The sequence below is a fragment of the Gossypium hirsutum genome, chromosome A03, assembly GCF_007990345.1.
Source record: "Gossypium hirsutum isolate 1008001.06 chromosome A03, Gossypium_hirsutum_v2.1, whole genome shotgun sequence".
Classification (NCBI taxonomy): Eukaryota; Viridiplantae; Streptophyta; class Magnoliopsida; order Malvales; family Malvaceae; genus Gossypium; species Gossypium hirsutum.
In genome coordinates, this window is record NC_053426.1 from 52,938,384 (window position 1) to 52,957,494 (window position 19,111).

Consider the following 19,111-nt stretch of genomic DNA (forward strand, 5'->3'; position numbering starts at 1 on the left):
AAAACCTCGAGCTTCGATTCTATAGGAACAATCCAAACCAATTCTTATTATAATTTCGTTCGCATTCAAACCACTAACTTGAGTCTCAAGGAATGCCACAACATCAACCTCAAAATCAGCAAAGGATTGATTGTGGTCATCTTGGTCACCCAAAAAATATTTTTTAAAAGTATTGATTGTGGTAAAAAAAAATTAAGGATTAAAGTGAAAAAATAGTAGAAACTAAAATAATATCAAAAAATTGTCAAATTGTACTGTTTATCTCATTCTCAAAAATTCTAAATTTCGTTTTTCTTTTAATAATGAAATTTTAAAATTTAAAACATAAAAACAAATTGATTAAATTGTTGAACATTTTTTATCCATTGATATGTCAACCATTTTGTTATTATAAAAAAATTGCGAGTATCTTTTCCTTTTCTAGATTAGCATGAAAGATTCAAAATTATGTAATCAAAAGAAAATTTAACTTTTGTAGACGCTATCTTAATTTTAATATCATTGTAACAATTCGGTTGACATTATCAATAGATAAATTTTTTTCAATAATTTATTCATTTTATTTTGATGTTTTTAAATTTAAATTTTCAATATTAAAAAAAAAGAAATTTAGAATTTTTGGGAATGAGATAAACAAATACAATTTCATAATTTTTGTGTATTATTTTAATCTCTACTACTTTTTCACTTTAATCCTTGATTTTTTTACCCCAATCAATATTTTAAAAAAGTATTTTTTCAATAATCAAAATGAAAGCAACCAAAAAGTTGGTTGGCCAAAATGAAAGTGTAAACATGACGTGACATGTACAATTACGTGTCGTTAGAAATTCAATACTTGGCTGACTAAAATAAAAGCATTCTAAAAGTTAGGTAACCAAATTGTAAGAATTTCATTTTGGGTAAGCAAAATGGGAACGCCTTAAAAGTTGGGTGACCAACTAAGTAATTTACCCTTTTTTTTTAATTACCCTTCTACATTATTAGGAGATAAAGAAGTGTTGGTTAGTTGTTAACAGTTAGTTAGGTAAGGGCAGTTGTAACTGCTGTTGACTTACTGTATATATACATACGTACTTTGCATGAGATGATATATAAGAAGAAATGATAGATGAAGTTTTATTCAGTATTCTTGAAATTTAACATGGTATCAGAGCCAGGTGAATCTTGCTGATTTTCTGAAAGAAAAAAAAAGGGTGCCTCATGGCCACTGATGCAGCAGGTGATACTCCCCGTCACTCGTCCAACACTAGAGAAGCTAAACACTCACAAGGTAATGGTGCTCAAGGCTCATGCAAGTCTACCGTTGAAGTTTTGGTTTTATGCTGTTATGCATGCTGTTCACCTAACCAATCGACTACCAACTCCGGTCCTCGGACAGACTAGTCCCTATGAGGTTCTCCACAAAGTCAAACCGAGCTATGAGCTTTTAAGGGTCTTTGGGTGTGCGTGCTTCCCAAATCTCAGGCCTTTTCAGCCTCACAAGCTGAGTTTTCGGTCTCAACAATGTGTATTCCTTGGGAGTGTTCCTAATACCAAGGGCTATCGATGTCTCGCAGAAGATGGCAGCATGTTTGTGTCTCGACATGTAATTTTTGATGAGGAAAAATTCCCTTTCAAAGATGGGTTCCAAACTAAGGCAGTATCACAAAGTTCGCGGACGGTGCCTCATCGGTCTGTTCTCCCAATAGTTTCAGCTGGTGGTTCGCATGTTCTTGCTATGACACGGGCATCAGCTAGCCCGTCTACCATAGGCATCTCTCCTGGCCAGTCTCAACCCAATCCTACAGAGTCTCCTACTCCTAATGACACAAATGGTCCACCTGATAACTCTGACCTATCTCCATCACTACCTACCCGAGTCAATCATCACCCCATGCAGACACGTTCGAAAAATGGGATTTTTCGACCTAAAGTGCTGGCTTCAGTCGTAGATGAAGTTGAACCTACCACCATTCATGAGGCGTTTCAGAGTCCAGCTTGGACTACGGCAGCCGAGGAAGAGTACAATGCCTTGATTTCCAATCACACCTGGGAGCTAGTTGGTTTACCTGAAGGTCGATAAGCCGTTGGATGTAAATGGCTCTTTCGTATTAAGAGGCATGCAGATGGGTCTGTTGCTAGATACAAGGGCAGACTCGTGGTCAAAGGGTACCTCCAAGAAGCCGGTGTTGACTTTCAAGACACTTTCAGTCCCGTCGTCAAACCCACCACAATTAGAGTCGTCCTTGCCCTGGCCGTCTCTCACCAGTGGTCTCTTCGATAAGTTGACATAAACAATGCCTTTCTTAATGGAGACTTGATGTGACAGCCCAAAATTGACCCTAGTCGGGAAGTGGTTTCGGGACCGCTAAACCGAGTCATAAAAATAATTAACCGTCATAATTGATGCTCATTATATGTACATGTGCATGTGTGAAAATTTTGTGTTTGAATTTTGTTTAATTGTAGGTGAATTTTAGTAAATAGGACTTATGTGAGAAAATTTTGAAATGTGATAGGTCAAAGCATAAGGATCTATTAGTGCATGAAATAAAAAGGGGGGACTTGCATGTCAATTTCCCCCCTGATTAGTAGTGGCCGGCCATGACAAGCATGGTAGACCAAGTGTGATGGGCAAGAACATGTCATAAACATGTTGAGTTAGTGTTTCATGGGAAGTATGATAAAATAAGGAGCATGGGCATAAAATAATGAAAGGGAATATGATGAAAACAAAAAAAAAGTGTGTGGTTGTTCCCCCCTATTTGGCCGAAACTAGAAAGAAAAAACAAAAAAAAAGTGTCCATCTTTCTTCATTTCCCTTGGCCGAATGTTCTAAGGAAGAAAGAAAAACAAGTTGTGTTCTTTGGTTCTTCTTGGCCGAATTGAAAAGAAAAAGAAGAAATTGAAGTTAAGGCATTTGGTCACCTTTAAGTTGATTAAAAAGCTCTTGAATATTCGGTGCCTAGGGGAAAAGTTTCTAAGAAGTTTGGCCATGCATGTAACTAGATTGAGGTATGTTTGATATTATTCTTTGAGATTCATGTATATTTTAAGTTGTAAGTTTGAAATCTACCTAGCCATGGTTCAAATTTTGTTAATTGATGGAGATGATATTCGGCCATGAATGTTACATTCTTGGTTGGTATTTTGATGTCTTTGGTGATGAGGTATGAAGATGGTTGATTTTGAGTGTTTAATAAAAAGGATACATGAATTATTGTTAAATAATGGTCGAATGTAGCATGATTAAAGATGTGAATAAATTGAAGTTAAGGAGGTTGTCAATGAAAAATATGAGTTGGATGAGTTTTAAAGAATAAAAATTTAGGTGACTAGAGGTCAAGGACATTCGGTCAAAGGCTTGTGTGCTAGCAAAACCGGCCTAAATGTCGTTTTGATGTGTTGAATTGAGTAAGCTAGATGTTGGAACACATAAGGATTCGGCCTTCTAAAACAATAGAGATAAGTGTATGAAAGGCTAAGTTTAAGTAGTAAGGCCGAATAGGTTGTAGATAAGGCACTTGTGAGTTCTTGGCCAAGCAATTGACAAATTAAATTAGAGTTCTTGTGACGTATAATGTCAAGTCTAACTTGGTATATTTGGCCACCTAATTAAGTACATCGGTGGTGTTGAATGTAATCTTACACATTCGGCCATATGGGGTAAAAAAAATGGGTCGAGTGTTCATGAGATGAAATTAGGTGTTTAAATGATGTTATAGTTGACATTGTGCATATATACATGCATTCGGCCATCTAATTGAGTATGAAGGTGGTGTTAAATCTAATTGTGATGCCCATTCCGAAGTATATATATATATACATATATATATATACATAAGTATGCCCATTCGTGATGTTACCTTTAATTATGTGTATAATCGACTAAATGGGTAATTAGTGAGGATGGTTGCCGAATATACAGACATACATATGCATGTGTAATTGAATTATGAATGTTTAGCAAGATGGTTAAACTAGTTGATTTATTGATTAAGCTCAAGGAGTTAAAGGAGGAGAATCAAGCAAAGGCAAAGAAAAGATCATCGAGTAGCCGAGTTGGAACCGTCTTACCCAACACAAAGTAAGTCATTAAGCATATAGTTTGTATTAATTTAAATGGTCATAACGTCTATGTAATGATGCTGAATGGAATGATAAATATATATATACATGTATGCATGTGGTGATGAAAGTGTTGAATGAAAAGAAAAGAGGTGAGATGTATTGAGTTGTTGATCTCGGCACTAAGTGTGCGGGTATAAACATTTATGATCATGAGATTGGCACTAAGTGTGCGGGTTTAAATTGTACAGCACTAAGTGTGCGAGTTTGATTATATAGCACTAAGTGTGCGAGTTGATTATATAGCACTGAGTGTGCGAACTTAATATATACTTTTGAATCACTATGGACACTAAGTGTGCGACATTATTGAGTTGATCACGGACAGCGGATCGGGTAAGTACCTTGAGTTCAGGGCTAATAGGCGCTATGTTTATATTTGGAGTTGAGCTTGGTAAGTTTGAACCTATGTGACAATCATAATTGAAGTCACGTACATAAGATTTATCGTGGAATAGATGCAAGGTCGTTTAGTTGTATGATTGTAACGAAAATACAATGATGTATGAAAATGCCTCAAATATCCTATTGATTAGTATATGGAATGTGAATGCATGACCTGGTATGAGATTGAACCGATAGGTCTAAGGAACTATGGTATGGTTCAGTATGGATGGAGTAACTAGCCTCGTTCCATTTTGTTTCCTCTTGTGATAATGTTATTAATGGATGGTGGTGCATTGCTTATGACTTACTGAGTTATATACTCACTCGGTGTTTCCTTGTCACCTATTTTAGGTTTCTTGGACTCGTCTCTTTTTTGCGTGATCGGCCCGTCATCGAAGTCATCACACCGGCTAGCAACTTTTGGTATCTTCTTTTTAGTCGGTCTAGGAGAACATTTCGGCATGTATAGGCTAATATGTTTTGTTGAAATTTGGTATGTAAACTTTTAGCCATGCGAAAATGGCATAAATGGTCGGTTGGATTTGGTTCTATAATGTTAGGTCGTAAGTCTTGGAAATTCGATTTTTATGCCATATGTCATGGTTGATTATTTTTGGTGTCAAAATTCATGATATGGCAATAGTGTAGTAGGGAGATGTTTGACAATGATTAGCCCTTGGCATGGCTAGTCATGATCATAATTTGTGATATGTTTGATGAATTACTAGTTAGATCAAGGAGAAATCACGAAATAGGCATAGTTGCTTTAGTAACAGATGCTGGCAGCAGCAGTGACGTGAGATTGAAAAATTACTAAAAATAGTAGGAGTGGAATTAATTAATGAATAAATTATGTAATCGAAGCTCGATGAGTCTATTTTCATATAGAAGAAACGAAACGACCATATGAGCTGTATGTTAGGAGATAATTAAACTCTTGTGAAACAGGGCCAGAGCGATTTCTGGATTCCCTGTTCCGACTTTGGAAATTCATTATAAATTAACCAGAGATAATTAGAAGTCATGTCATATGTGCATAGATCCCCCTTCGAGTCTAGTTTCTATAGAAACAAACGACATCAGTAATGAAGCCCTGTACAGGGAGATATCCAAGTCGTAATGCGCAAAGGTCAGTGTAGTCGATCCCTGTAACATGGGAGACTTTGACTAATAAACTGTACTAATTGGAACAACCAAAAATTCTAGAAAAAAATATGTGGATGGGCATATGATTCTAGTTTCAGGGAAATTTTACGGAACTGGATTTCGAGTTTCAGAACTCAAGATATGATTTTTAAAGCGACTAGTACGCAGATTGGCAGCTTGTCTGGGAAATTTTTTTTAAGTGGTTTGAAGTCTGTTAACACCTCGTGTTCGACTCCGGCGACAGCCTCAGGTTCAGGGTGTTACACTTGAGCGAGGAGATCTATATGTCACAGCCACCAGGTTTTGAACAGTATGGCTTACATGGAGAGCCTCTGGTCTGCAAGTTAAAGAAGGCTCTCTATGGTCTCAAACAGGCTCCACGAGCCTGGTTTCAAAAACTAAGGGATTTTTTGGTGACCATGGGGCTCAACACTTCCAAAGCGGATAACTCGCTCTTCATTCGACATCGTGAGGATGCGTTGTTGTACGTTTTAGTGTATGTCGATGACATCATCGTTACAGGCAGTGACTCACAGGAAATTGATAAGTTTGTCAAGACACTTGATGGTCAATTTGCATTGAAGGACCTTGGCCAGTTGAGCTATTTCCTTGGTATTGAAGTCAAGCACACGTCGAATGGGATAGTTTTGTCTCAAACTAAATACATTAGAGACTTGCTTCAAAAAGTAGCTATGGACAGATCCAATGCTCTCCCAACACCAATGGTTGCAAATAATCGTCTTACTGCTGAGGAAGGAAGCCCCCTTGAAGATGAACATAGTATCGAAGCATCGTAGGAGCCTTACAATATATCGTGATCACCAGGCCTGACATCGCCTATTCAGTCAACAAGGTGTGCCAATTCATGCACAAACCACTAACCGGTCACCTCAAAGCAGTCAAGAGGATACTACGGTATTTACAAGGAACAATGAATTACGGATTACAGTTTACTCGAGCTTCCAAATTCCTTCTTGAAGGTTATTCGGATGCGAGTTGGGGATCAAACGTTGACGATCGAAGGTCCACCTCGGGGTATTGTATCTTCCTTGGAGGAAATCCGGTCTCATGGAGCTCGAAAAAGCAACACGTTGTGTCTCGTTCCACAGCAGAGGCGGAATACAGGAGTGTTGCACATGTCACCGCTGAAATGACGTGGATACAATCCCTACTGACTGAATTGCGTGTTCCAAGCTTACCAAAGGCACTAATTTGGTATGATAGTTCAGCAGCAATAGCAGTTGCAGGAAATCCAGTCATGCACTCCAAGTTCAAGCATGTGGAGCTAGACATTTTCTTTGTTAGAGAAAAGGTGGCTGCTGGAGTTGTTCAAGTTGGTCATGTCCCAGGGACCCATCAGCTAGCAGGCATACTAACAAAGCCTTTGTCAGCCTCAGGGTTTAACCGGTTTCAGGATTTACTTCGAGTGGTTAACACAAACTAGGGGGATTTTAGTTAGTCAGGGAATGGATGAGTATGAGGAATATTAGGAGATAAAGAAGTGTTGGTTAGTTGTTAACAGTTAGTTAGGTAAGGGCAGTTGTAACTGCTGTTGACTTACTGTATATATACATACGTACTTTGCATGAGATGATATACAAGAAGAAATGATGGATGAAGTTTTATTCAGTATTCTTGAAATTTAACATACATTAAGGATAATGTTAATCTCAACTGAACTAAGACTCAATCGATATCTTGAATGTTAATGTTAATATGTTGCCTATTATGGACACCCAAACCTAACATTTATACTCAAATAATAATATCTGCAAAACAACTCAACCCTTAATTAAGAGATAAAAGAATATTAGTGCGCTCGAACCTATAATCTCATAAATTGACAATAATGCTGATGTCAATCGAGTTAAGAGTTGTAATAATTTTTTTTTAATATCTGAAAACAGATTTTAAGGTTTTTTAGAATATAGAAACATATAAACTTAACTTTTAATCGAAAAAATTAAGAAAATAATTATTGAAAAGATATAAAGCAGGCGTGAAATTAGGTTTGAACATAGGTAATGAATGTTGATTTTTGTAATACAACCGTTAAATGTAAGGACAAGCACTTGCTCAACTTTAGGACTAGATTCCAAAAATGTCAACACCATGCTTAAGTTATCAATTCAGAAGATAAGCCTAAGCCGCATTTATGATTTGCCTATTTTCGGTTACGTTTTCATTTTCTCAAATCACAACTTTTGCCTCCCAAAACTTACATTAAGCTTTATTAAATTAAGAATTCCAGTTTTGTCAGCAACCGTTAGCCCACACTACCTTTCGCCATCTTTATTTTTCATTGCTGAAAGGAAATGTTTTTTTTATGCTTACTCACCGCACACTATCTCGTTTAACGCCAAAAATCTTCTTGTTCATTGCCTGAATTTGTTTACCAAAATCTTCATCTCAATCTCTGGTTTTCCACTTTCCTCTCCTTTCCATTGCCTACTTCTGCCTTTACTTGTCTTCTTAGCTTCTCCTCCTTTTATTCACACATATTTCTCTACCCCTTCTCCTTCCCTTTACTCCTCTTAAGCTTTCTCACTGCAACCTGTTACTCTCATTCTTCTCCTTGTCTGTTTCTTTTTTTGTTACTGTTTTGCGTTCTTCCTTGAGAAAAGGGTCTCTTTCTTATAATGTAATCTTGATCAAATTGTCTTTTTTGCTTCCTTTCTCTGTTTGATTAATGCTCATTTCTTTAAAATTGCTTTAAACTTGTGCTGGTATGTTTCCAGTTATGGATTCTCGTTAATATTGCTCCACTGCCACTTTTTTTTTTATCTTAAAGGTTTCTTCTTGGATTTTTATCAACGCCCATTTGCTTTAGATTGTAATAAACGATCTGAAATGGAGTTTAGGATGATGGGTTTTCGTTAAGTTTCTGGTATTTTGCTTTTAAACTCTTTAAAACTTTTAACTTATGTGAGATTCCTGTTTGGCTTTTTTAGCATGTAAGATTGTAGCATGTAATTTGTCAAAGATCTAACTGCCTTTGTGCTTGTTGGTTTAATTTTGGCGGGATTTAGTTGATATCAAGAAAGCTTCTGTTTTGTAAAAAAAAAAGGTAAATAGAGAAGGATTATGGATCTAAGTTTGGTTGAATTTGATTATTAATTTCGATCTGAAGATATGGATAGCATTTTTTGGTTCCGTTCCGTTAACTAAGACCTTTATTAAATTCACTTATGGAATTTGCTCGCTAGCACTTAGGCCCCTTGACTTTTTTTGCAGACAAACTGAATTTCAGGTGTTTTGATTCATATCTAATTTGATTCTTTTCACAGGAATATATTTAAATCATTCTTTACACATTCATTGAAATGTAAGTTTATTTTATTTTGAATATTTCATTACTGCCCTTATCAAGGGTCAATTTACACATAGGAAAAATGATAAACTCCCATCATTTTTCTCCTACAATGACCAGCCAAATGTTATCTTTCTACCCATAATTTCACCAACTTAATTATCTTACCTTATGCAACTTTAGTTTCCATACTGGCCTCTCGAGTCCTTCAATCTTTTTCAGTGTGTTGTGTCTTGTATTCTGTCTTTCATTGAGTTCTGTCAACTGAGAAGGTGAAAGAAAAGTCAACATTGAGGTACCATGGAAGAAACTTTTGTTCCATTCCGTGGAATCAAGAATGATCTGAAAGGAAGGCTTTTATGCTACAAGCAAGACTGGACTGGTGGCTTAAGTGCAGATATCAGGTTTGTAACATCCATTGCCCAGCTCCACTTATGCAAAGGATACAATGAGCTCAACGAAGAATTATCTGAAGCTTGTGAACATCACTATTAAAAAGGCTACTATAATTTCAAAGTAATGCTTTTTAAAGATATAACATATTTAGTTTTTGATTGTTTAGGATTCTTGCTCCAACGACATATATATTCTTCGCTTCGGCAATTCCAGTTATATCTTTCGGAGAGCAGTTGGAAAGGAATACAGGTGGGGACTAGACAATTATACATGTATAACATGTTCTGCTATGTTTTTCATGATTTCTCAGTGATACTTTCTTGTTGTTTTAGATGGAAGTTTGACTGCAGTACAAACTCTTGCATCGACAGCACTTTGTGGAATCATTCATTCAGTTGTTGGAGGACAGCCCTTGCTCATACTTGGAGTTGCAGAGCCAACAGTATTGATGTATACGTTTATGTTCAACTTTGCAAAGGACCGAAAGGATTTGGGGCATAAACTCTTCTTAGCCTGGACTGGATGGTATTCTTTGATTCCAGCATACTTGAGTACTGAACCAGATAGGTTGTCTGATGGCACTGAGCTTTTTTCTTTACTTTGATGGACTATCAGGGTTTGTGTCTGGACGGCACTTTTGCTTTTCATATTGGCAATTTTAGGGGCATGTTCTATAATAAATCGTTTTACACGTGTTGCTGGTGAATTATTTGGTCTACTAATTGCGATGCTTTTCATGCAGCAAGCTATTCGGGTGAGTACCCTTATATAGTTAACATTATTAAATGAAATGATCTATTCTTATGATCAGGATAACTGAAATTTTTATGTGCAGGCTTTTAAGTGTCACTTACTTTCTTCTAGTGTTATTTAAAATTAAAATGTACTGATACTTTTCTCATACATTCCCTCCCAAGAATTTGCTAAATTTGAACATAATGAATTGAATTCTACAGGGAATTGTGGAGGAGTTTGGCATTCCTCACAGAGAAAATCCTGAGCAAACAGCATTGCAGGCTTCTTGGCGATTTGGGAATGGAATGTTTGCACTGGTTCTGTCCTTTGGCCTCCTCCTTACTGCACTAAAGAGCCGTAAAGCAAGATCCTGGCGCTATGGAACTGGTATTGGAGTGTATTTCCAATTTATTAGAGTCTGTTACATTCGTTTTTTCCACTTTAAGAATAGTTCCGTAGCCCAATTACTGTCTAGATCTTTCTTTCATCATTAGGTTATCTCTTTGTTCAGTTCCCTGGTTAGAGAAAGCTCATACTTTTGTCTTCCTTACTTATTTCACTGACTTATGTATCTTATTTTGATAGGCTGGCTTCGAGGCTTTGTAGCAGATTATGGGGTGCCACTTATGGTGCTTTTGTGGACTGCTGTTTCCTACATACCCGTTAATGATGTTCCAAGAGGTATTCCAAGGCGTCTTTTCAGTCCAAACCCATGGTCTCCCGGTGCATATTCTAATTGGACTGTTATCAAGGTGAATCCTTTTTTGGTTTTCAAATCTTTAGCATCAGTTTACTGCCTTCCCTTCGTGGGAGCTAATTTTTGTTGAATTTCCTTCAAAACCTGCCAAGAGACTCATTTCTTTTTTGTGAGTATGCAGGAAATGGTGAATGTGCCCCCTCTTTACATAGTTGGAGCATTTATTCCAGCAACCATGATTGCCGTCCTTTACTATTTTGACCACAGTGTAGCATCTCAACTTGCTCAACAGAAAGAGTTCAATCTGAAAAAGCCACCTTCATACCATTATGACCTTCTTCTTTTGGGTTTTCTGGTGCGCCATTAACATGCTTAATTTTTTTTTAATGATGAACCTATTACATAACAAATGTTGTTCTTTTCTGCAGAAAGCTTTTATTTTATTTTTTTGTCTTAACTCTAAATATGATTTGACCAGGTTATATTATGTGGTCTTATTGGCATTCCACCATCTAATGGTGTTATTCCACAGTCCCCTATGCATACAAAAAGTTTAGCAACTCTTAAACATCAGGTATAGATGGTTTGCTAGTTGACAATATACAAATGTATTATGTGTCAGGCTCAAACATAAATTAACTGAAATTCCTGTCATTCTGTATGTGGTTACAAGAATTGGCCACCCAACTCTTCTTTGTCTTTCCTTGTTCATTGTATTGTTTTGTTAACGTTTCACAAAGTAATTTCTAAAATTAGATTTGTCTCCTGAGGGTATGACACAGAAGCTCGAACAATTTTCTTACATATTGGGAGCAAAATTTCCAGTTTCCTATGATATTTTGTTGTCTTCTAACTATATTTCTGATTATTAATGTAGACAGTTCTGCTTTCATATGTGAATCATTGTGATTGGTTCTTTTGTTTTATTGGTAACAGCTTTTGCATAATAAGCTTGTATCAACTGCCCGGAAAAGTATTAGTAAAAACTCAAGCCTGAGTCAACTATATCAAAGCATGCAAGAGGCATACAATGAGATGCAGACTCCACTTGTCTATCAGCTTCCATCCACTCTGGTAGATTAATTTGTATTCATAATTTTGATTTGCAACATCTATTATGGTCCCTTGCCGCCCTTACCTTTTAGTTAAAATAGGGACTGAAAGAACTGAAAGAATCCACTGTCCAACTGGCTTCAAGTACTAGTAACATTAATGCACCTGTTGACGAGACCATTTTTGACGTTGATAAGGAAATCGATGAGCTTTTACCTGTAGAAGTCAAAGAACAACGTTTCAGTAACTTGCTTCAGGCATTGATGGTTGGTGCGTGTGTTGCTGCTATGCCTCTACTTAAGAAGATCCCCACTTCGGTTCTTTGGGGTTATTTTGCTTTCATGGCCATCGAAAGCTTGCCAGGAAATCAATTTTGGGAGAGAATATTGTTGCTTTTCACTGCTCCAGGTCGGCGGTACAAGTATGTTTCTGTTTCTTCCCCTCTTTTAACTTCCTTTTGCTTTTGAGTACTAGCTGTTATAGTCTTTATGTAGCCAAAGTTAGCACGTGCTCCTCTTCCTAGTTCAGGGCCCTTGTATGTAGACAGTTGTATTCTAATGCTCATTTCGCGTCATAGCTTGTCATAAAAACTGTCTTGTATGTAGACAGTCATTTCTCACATCAAGTAATGCTAATAAAAGATGAATAATCTTAGTAGTTCTGCTCTAATACTACGACTTGCTTTTATTCTTTGAAGATTAGATATCTGAATTCCTGCATGATCTGTTGTGTCAGGGTGTTGGAGGATTCTCATGCAACCTCTGTTGAGACTGTACCTTTCAAAACTATCGCCACCTTTACCTTGTTCCAGACAGTTTACTTGCTAGTATGCTTTGGCATAACATGGATCCCAATAGCTGGAGTCCTTTTCCCACTTTTGATCATGCTTCTTGTGCCAGTGCGCCAATATTTGCTCCCCAAGTTTTTCAAAAGTGCCCATCTTCAGGACCTTGATGCCGCAGAATATGAGGAAGCTCCAGCCATTGCCTACAACATGACATTTGAAGTATGCTTTCTAAACCTCACTTTTGCTCATCACGGATTTGTTCTTAGCTCAGGCTGCTATTAGTGTTTGATTCACTTTGTCCTCTATAGCCATAACTGGATTCAAAACTGCATTTGGCAACCGTATCAGCAACTGTATACACTGTTGCCGATATTTGAATGGCATAAAGAGAGCATATTTTCATTTTATGGATCAGACTGCTCTCTTAGATCTTTCCTGATACATCATGATGTTTGTATACTGGACAGGACCAGGAAAGGCAGGCAACAGCTACTAATATCGATGGTTTAGAAATTCTAGATGAAATTATGACAAGAAGCCGTGGAGAAATCCGGCGTACACAGAGTCCTAAAGTATCAAGTACAACTCCATCTTCAGTAGGGGACATAAAACCTTCTTACAGCCGAGGGATCTTTCAAAATGCCTATAGTCCTCGGATTAGTCAACTGAGGGGAAAGAATGAAAAGGGACTTGAATTAAAGCAAACTCCCAGTCCTGGGCCATCTACACTTGGACAAAGTAGTCGTGCTTCATCATCAATCTAAAAGAAAAAAAAAAGTCTTCTTTTTTAATGTCTATTTAGTGGTGTGATTTGATAAGTTTAAATGTCAGTGCAACTCGAGAGGTCTTTTGTTTCAGTGTGTTTTTCCTGTTCCGTCTTAACAATAGGGTGATTGACACTTCTTTTACTTTATTATTTTACCCTTTACTACCGAAGCATGGAATAACAGCACGTATGCCAATTGTTTACAAACTAATAAAAAAAACCTCATGTACGGTAAATTTATATAAAATTAAAGCTAAGGTTTTAAAGTGTTCATTTCACTTTTTTTTTGAAGTTTTATTTGTTTTTACCATATTTTGTTGTGCAAAAAAGAGTTATTAAAAAATAAACTCTGATTATACAATAAAATTTAATGAGTGACTGTGTTTTTCACAGACAAATATAGTCCACTAAATATTGAGTAAAATATAGTGAGAGTATTATATTCTATAAAGAATATCTATATTAATTTTTTGTAAAACAATATTTAAATATTAAATGATGAATGAGAAAATGGAAATTCTTCCAAAGTAATCCAATATAATTTTTGATTACTTATAAAACTTTTGTTTATTGGTTTACAAGTATTAGAACATTGTATATATTTTAAAAATGTTACAACAGAAAAAATATGAATCCTCAAAACCAAAACCCGTACCTCTCACATTTCTGGTCTGCAGTGGATAGAAAGCATAACAGTTTCCTCCGTCTGTGTGCTTGTATCCTTTACTCGATATTTTCTTAGGTACAAAGTTTTACATAAAAGTAGTCCTCACAAAGCGTGGCGCACTGATAAATGCACACTTCAAATCTGTCAGGCTTCAAATTATAGCTATCTGATGCTGAGTGGGAATCTCTTTAGTCAGCAAAGGGAGTATATGCTTTAGCTTTATTTTCTTCTACCTTAATGTTTACATTCTTACAGATAAAAAAAAAAAAGTGCAGGCAATTTTGGTACCATAGTCGTCAGGCATCACATGATAGTATAATGAAAATAGTTTCATGTCGCTTTTTTTAGTTTTATTATTTATTTTTTATTATTGAGATTTTTTGGTAGAAAAAAGAATGCCCTTTATAACATAAAACCAAGTTCAAAATCCTACAGAACACAACGCCAAACAGGAGGTCCCATGCCTCAGCTAAAACAGTCGACAAAATAGCTTCATGGGGCTGGTTACAAAAAGACCTGCTCTCGAGATTAGCCAAAGCATCAACACTCCGATTCCCTTCTCTAAAAACATGTTTAACTCTAGTATTCGGGATAATAATCCAAAGCATCCTGCAATCATCGCCAACAAAGAGTTAAACAGTTGATAAATTAGATAGGAAATTAATAATTGCAGTTGCATCAACTTCAATCCCTAAGTACGATAGATTTAAGTCCACTGCTAATGTAAGTCCGTTCCTAAGCGTCTACAGTTCCACTTCGATGTTGTTCGCCTTGGGGATGAACCTGTAGCAACCCTTAACCCAGATATAGTCATGATCCCTAATTAAGGCACCCGCCCCTGCTCTCCCTGGATTCCCAATGGCAGAGCCATCAGTGTTCAATTTCTTCCATCCGATGCTCGGTGGCTGCCACTTGACTGCTATAGGGGAAGGCGGGTAACGTATATGAATCGAAGAATTGATGGCTAAAATTTCACAAGCCTTGGCCACCACCTTATATCTAAATTCTCCTTATCCTGATCTTCTACTAAAAACAAAACAATTTTCTACTAAGCCAAAGTTCCCAGAAAGTGAATGAGAAAACAAGATACCATGGGAGTTTAGGACTAGCAATCCAATGTTTCGACAAAAGATTAGCGAACAACCATTCCATCTAGTCACTGCTAGCAGATGGCAAGTAAGTGTTATGGTCATGAAGTAATGAGAACTATAGAAATGAATCAAGAGAAGTAAACTGATTGAATAATATTGATTTTCAGAGTACATTGCACAACATTTATAACACAAGGTATTAATAGTTAACTAACTGTAACAACCATAGCTACTAAGCTCTAACTACTAATTACTAATTGTCATAACTGTTTCCATTCCTTTAACATGCCTCCATCTTTTCGATTTCTGTTGATTTCTCAAACTTTCGCAACCACTTTAGGATACGGTCTGAATTTTGTAAACAAGGGGGCTGACAAGCGTTTGGTAAAGACATCTAAAACTTGCTTCTTTGCTGGAATATGCCCCACACTAAGCTTTCTAGCTGCATTCTTTTCTCGAACAAAGAACAAGTCTAACTCAACGTGCTTAAACTTTGAGTGCAACACTGGATTTGCAGATACAACAATAGCACCTGAGTTATCGCAACATACTGTGGTTTTTCTTAAAGTTGAAACATGCAGTTCAGACAATAGAGACTCAAACCAAACCACCTCTGTAACTGTATGACCTAGCTCTCTATATATAGCTTCTGCTTTTGACCTGGAGACAATCTGTTGCTTCTTTGATCCCCAAGCTACAAGATTACTCCCAAGGAACACAAAAAACCCTGTAATAGACCTTCAATCATCAACATCAGTTCCCCAATTTGCATCCAAATAGCCAACCAAATCCAAGTTGACAGTTGTAGTAAAGTGAAGACTGTAGTCCATAGTACTTTGAAGATATCTAACGATGTGTTTGACAGCCTTAAATGTTGATCAAGAGGTCGATGCATGAATTGACACACTTTATTCACAGGAAAGGCAATATCTGGTCTGGTGATGACCATATATCGTAGAGCTCCCACAATGCTTCTATACTCAGACTCATTCTCAATTGCACAACCAATTACCGAGACAAGTTGGATAAAGTAACCATGGGTGTAGGAGAGCCATTTTGTAACATCTCGAATTAGGGCCTAGTCGGAACAGTGGTTTCGGGACCACAAATTGGACACAGTAAAATTTTTTTTTATTATATTTTTATGGTCTACAATTTCACAAGATGATTTCATGAAAATTTCGTTCAAAACTTTTGACGTTTGGGCCTCAATTTGGTCAAAAGGACTAAATTGTAAAAAGTGCAAAAGTTGAGTTCTACATGTTAGAGGTGTCTAATTGTTATGAAATTTTAAATTGGAGGCCCTTAAATGGTAATTAGACCATTGGATAATTTTTTAGACAAAAATAGACATGAAATGGCTGAAATAGAATATTTTTAAGTTAGGGGCATTTTGGTAATCTAGTAATTAAAATGAAATAAAAACAAAATTAAAACTCAATTATTGTCCATCTTCTATCCCATGGCCGAAAAGTGCATGGAAAATACATATACTTTCAAGCTCGATTGTAAGTCCGTTCTACCCTATTTTTAATGATTTTTATGTTTTTGAAATCCTCGTAACAAGATCTACTCATTTCTACCCATTTTTTGAGCTAGGGTTTGTGTTTAAAAATTTACCCATAGATTACATGCATGTGTTTGATTTCTAATGGTAGAAAATGAATGCTTGGTGTGTAATAAACGACGTTTACTAAGTAATTTTCGGTGAAATTGTCAAAAAGGACTGTTTTGCAAAAGTTACAAAATTTGTCATAAAAGTGTGATTTAGTGGAAATTAGGGGCTTCTATAGTTATGAAAATGATTTGTCTAGGCTTAAAATGAAAGGAAATTGGATAAAAATAATTTTACGAGCCTTGAGGAAAAAGTGCAAATATGTGAAAGTTTAGGGATCAAAATGAAAATTTGTAAAAATATGATTTTTGGACCCATATGAATAATGTGACTAATTATTAAGCTAAATGTGATATTATAGATCAAGGAAAATGAGATTCGGGCATAGATTGGGAATGAATAAGATTATGGACTAAATCAGAATAAATAGCCGTGCTCGCATTCGAGGTAAGTTTGTATGTAAATAATATATCGATTCTTTTTATGTTATTCTGTTTCTTTACTATATGAGATATGGCTGCCTATAGAATGATCATTTGATGTAAATTACGAATCGAAATAGACTATGAATGAGTTTGTTAAATGTTGAAAAGTGAGGAATTTCCCGGTTGAACCTTCGGAATAGAAATGATACGAATGATCCATTGTGAGAACACATGTGTAGTACTATGTGCAGGCTACTATGTGTTTAAGATGGTTTTAGGCCACGTGTGTAGTACTAAATGCAGGCTACTACATCTACCAGATAGTTAGGTCGCATGTGTAGTACTAAGTGCAGGCTACTACGTGTATCAGATGGTTAGGTCACGTGTGTAGTACTAAGTGTAGGCTACTACATGTACCGGATTGTTGGTTGCATGTGTAGTACTAAGTGCAGGCTACTATGCATACCAGATAGCTTCAGTTTCAAGGGTGGTAATATGTGCAGGCAACCGTGTATCTGTTATTATTCCGATGAGTTCAACGGGAAATCGACTAAGTGAAAATACATGTGAACATGACCATGTGATGGATAAGTGCATGTATATGTTTGTGGAAATTTATGAGCAATGTGCTCGATAGTTGAGCGAACTTTCGGTAAGATGGAATGGAGTAAGTGAAATTATGTAAGAGTGAAATTTGTAGTAAAACAGTTTTGGACAACAGCAGTTATGTAACTTTGAAAAATCACCAAAAATTGTGGAAATCAAATTAGTGGTTTAATAAGATATGAAATTAAATATTTTTTTAGTATATTTTCATATAATGGAAACGGTATAAGAAAAAGAATTTCATATTATAAGATATTTGAATTTTTGTGAGACAGGGTTAGAATGATTTCAGAATCCCCTGTTTTGAATTGAAAATATCATTAAAAATTGTAAAAAAATAATTATGGGTTATAATTTATATGCTTAAAATCCTTAATGAGTCTACTTTCAAGAGAAGTAGACGAGAACATTAATCAAAACCCATACTATGAGATAATCGATTTTTAGTAAAAAACTATCGAAGCTGTCAAGAAGAAAAATAGGGGTAACTTTAAAGAATAAACTCTACTTATTGGCTAGACCAAAAATTCTAGAAAATTTATGGTAACAATATATATGAGTATAGTTTCAGTTAAAATTTACGGATCTTAATTTGGAGTTCTATAGCTCCAGATATAAATAATCTAGTAACTATGACTTGAGAAAATAGCATGACCAGAAATTAATTAAAAGTTTAATTATGATTATATTTCCATGGAATCATGTTGATAATTTGCTTATTATTTTCATATGGACTTACTAAGCTTTAAGCTTACTCCCTCCTTTCCATTTCTTTTAGTGTTGTTAGGTCGGCTCGGGGTTGGAGATCGTTGGAGGCAGCATCACACTATCAAGCTAATACCTTTGGAATATTGTTACATATGTTAGAATTATCAAGTGAGTAGCATGTATAGGGACCTATTTCTATAACATGTGTTATTATGATTTGGCCAAATGTATTGGCCTATTTTGAGCTATTGTATATGGCCATGAGATGTCGCTCATATTGATTATGGCTTGTAAGTATAGCTAGTCAAAGTTATGATTTATTGCTTATGCTGTGAAGATATGATTATGTTTGTTTGTCATGCATGGTTGGTAATATGTCATGTGTATTGAATGTATGTTTTATGACCATGAATTAAATGTGTAATATGGAGATAAATAATAATGCTTTGAACATGGAAGTTTGATGAAAAGTTGAAATAAATTGGCACAAAGATAACTATGGTATGGCTAGTCTTGGCTTAATGTGAGAATGTATAACACATTCATGTTGATAGGTAAATGATATGTTTGTATCATAATTGAGAATGTTAAATGCGATTTGATCCATGTATA

The 19,111-nt window shown here is 36.0% G+C and overlaps 1 protein-coding gene across 4 annotated transcripts; it reads left to right on the forward strand.

Moving 5' to 3' along the window:
• The first annotated feature begins 7,799 nt into the window (after positions 1-7,799).
• On the forward strand, positions 7,800-13,660 carry LOC107948427 (probable boron transporter 2). Of its 4 annotated transcripts, XM_041109371.1 has the most exons (13): positions 7,800-8,968; positions 9,226-9,357; positions 9,516-9,598; positions 9,682-9,874; positions 9,965-10,103; positions 10,306-10,471; positions 10,670-10,836; positions 10,963-11,136; positions 11,260-11,355; positions 11,718-11,855; positions 11,936-12,255; positions 12,570-12,840; positions 13,089-13,660. In XM_041109371.1, the coding sequence occupies exons 2-13, from the start codon at positions 9,254-9,256 to the stop codon at positions 13,383-13,385; spliced, it is 2,148 nt and encodes a 715-aa protein (XP_040965305.1). In that variant the 5' UTR covers positions 7,800-8,968; positions 9,226-9,253; the 3' UTR covers positions 13,386-13,660. The 4 variants fall into 4 exon arrangements, with proteins under 4 accessions (XP_040965305.1, XP_016738458.2, XP_040965314.1 ...); XM_016882969.2 differs by having other exon boundaries at positions 7,800-9,357; XM_041109380.1 differs by lacking the exon at positions 11,260-11,355.
• Positions 13,661-19,111: the final 5,451 nt, after the last annotated feature.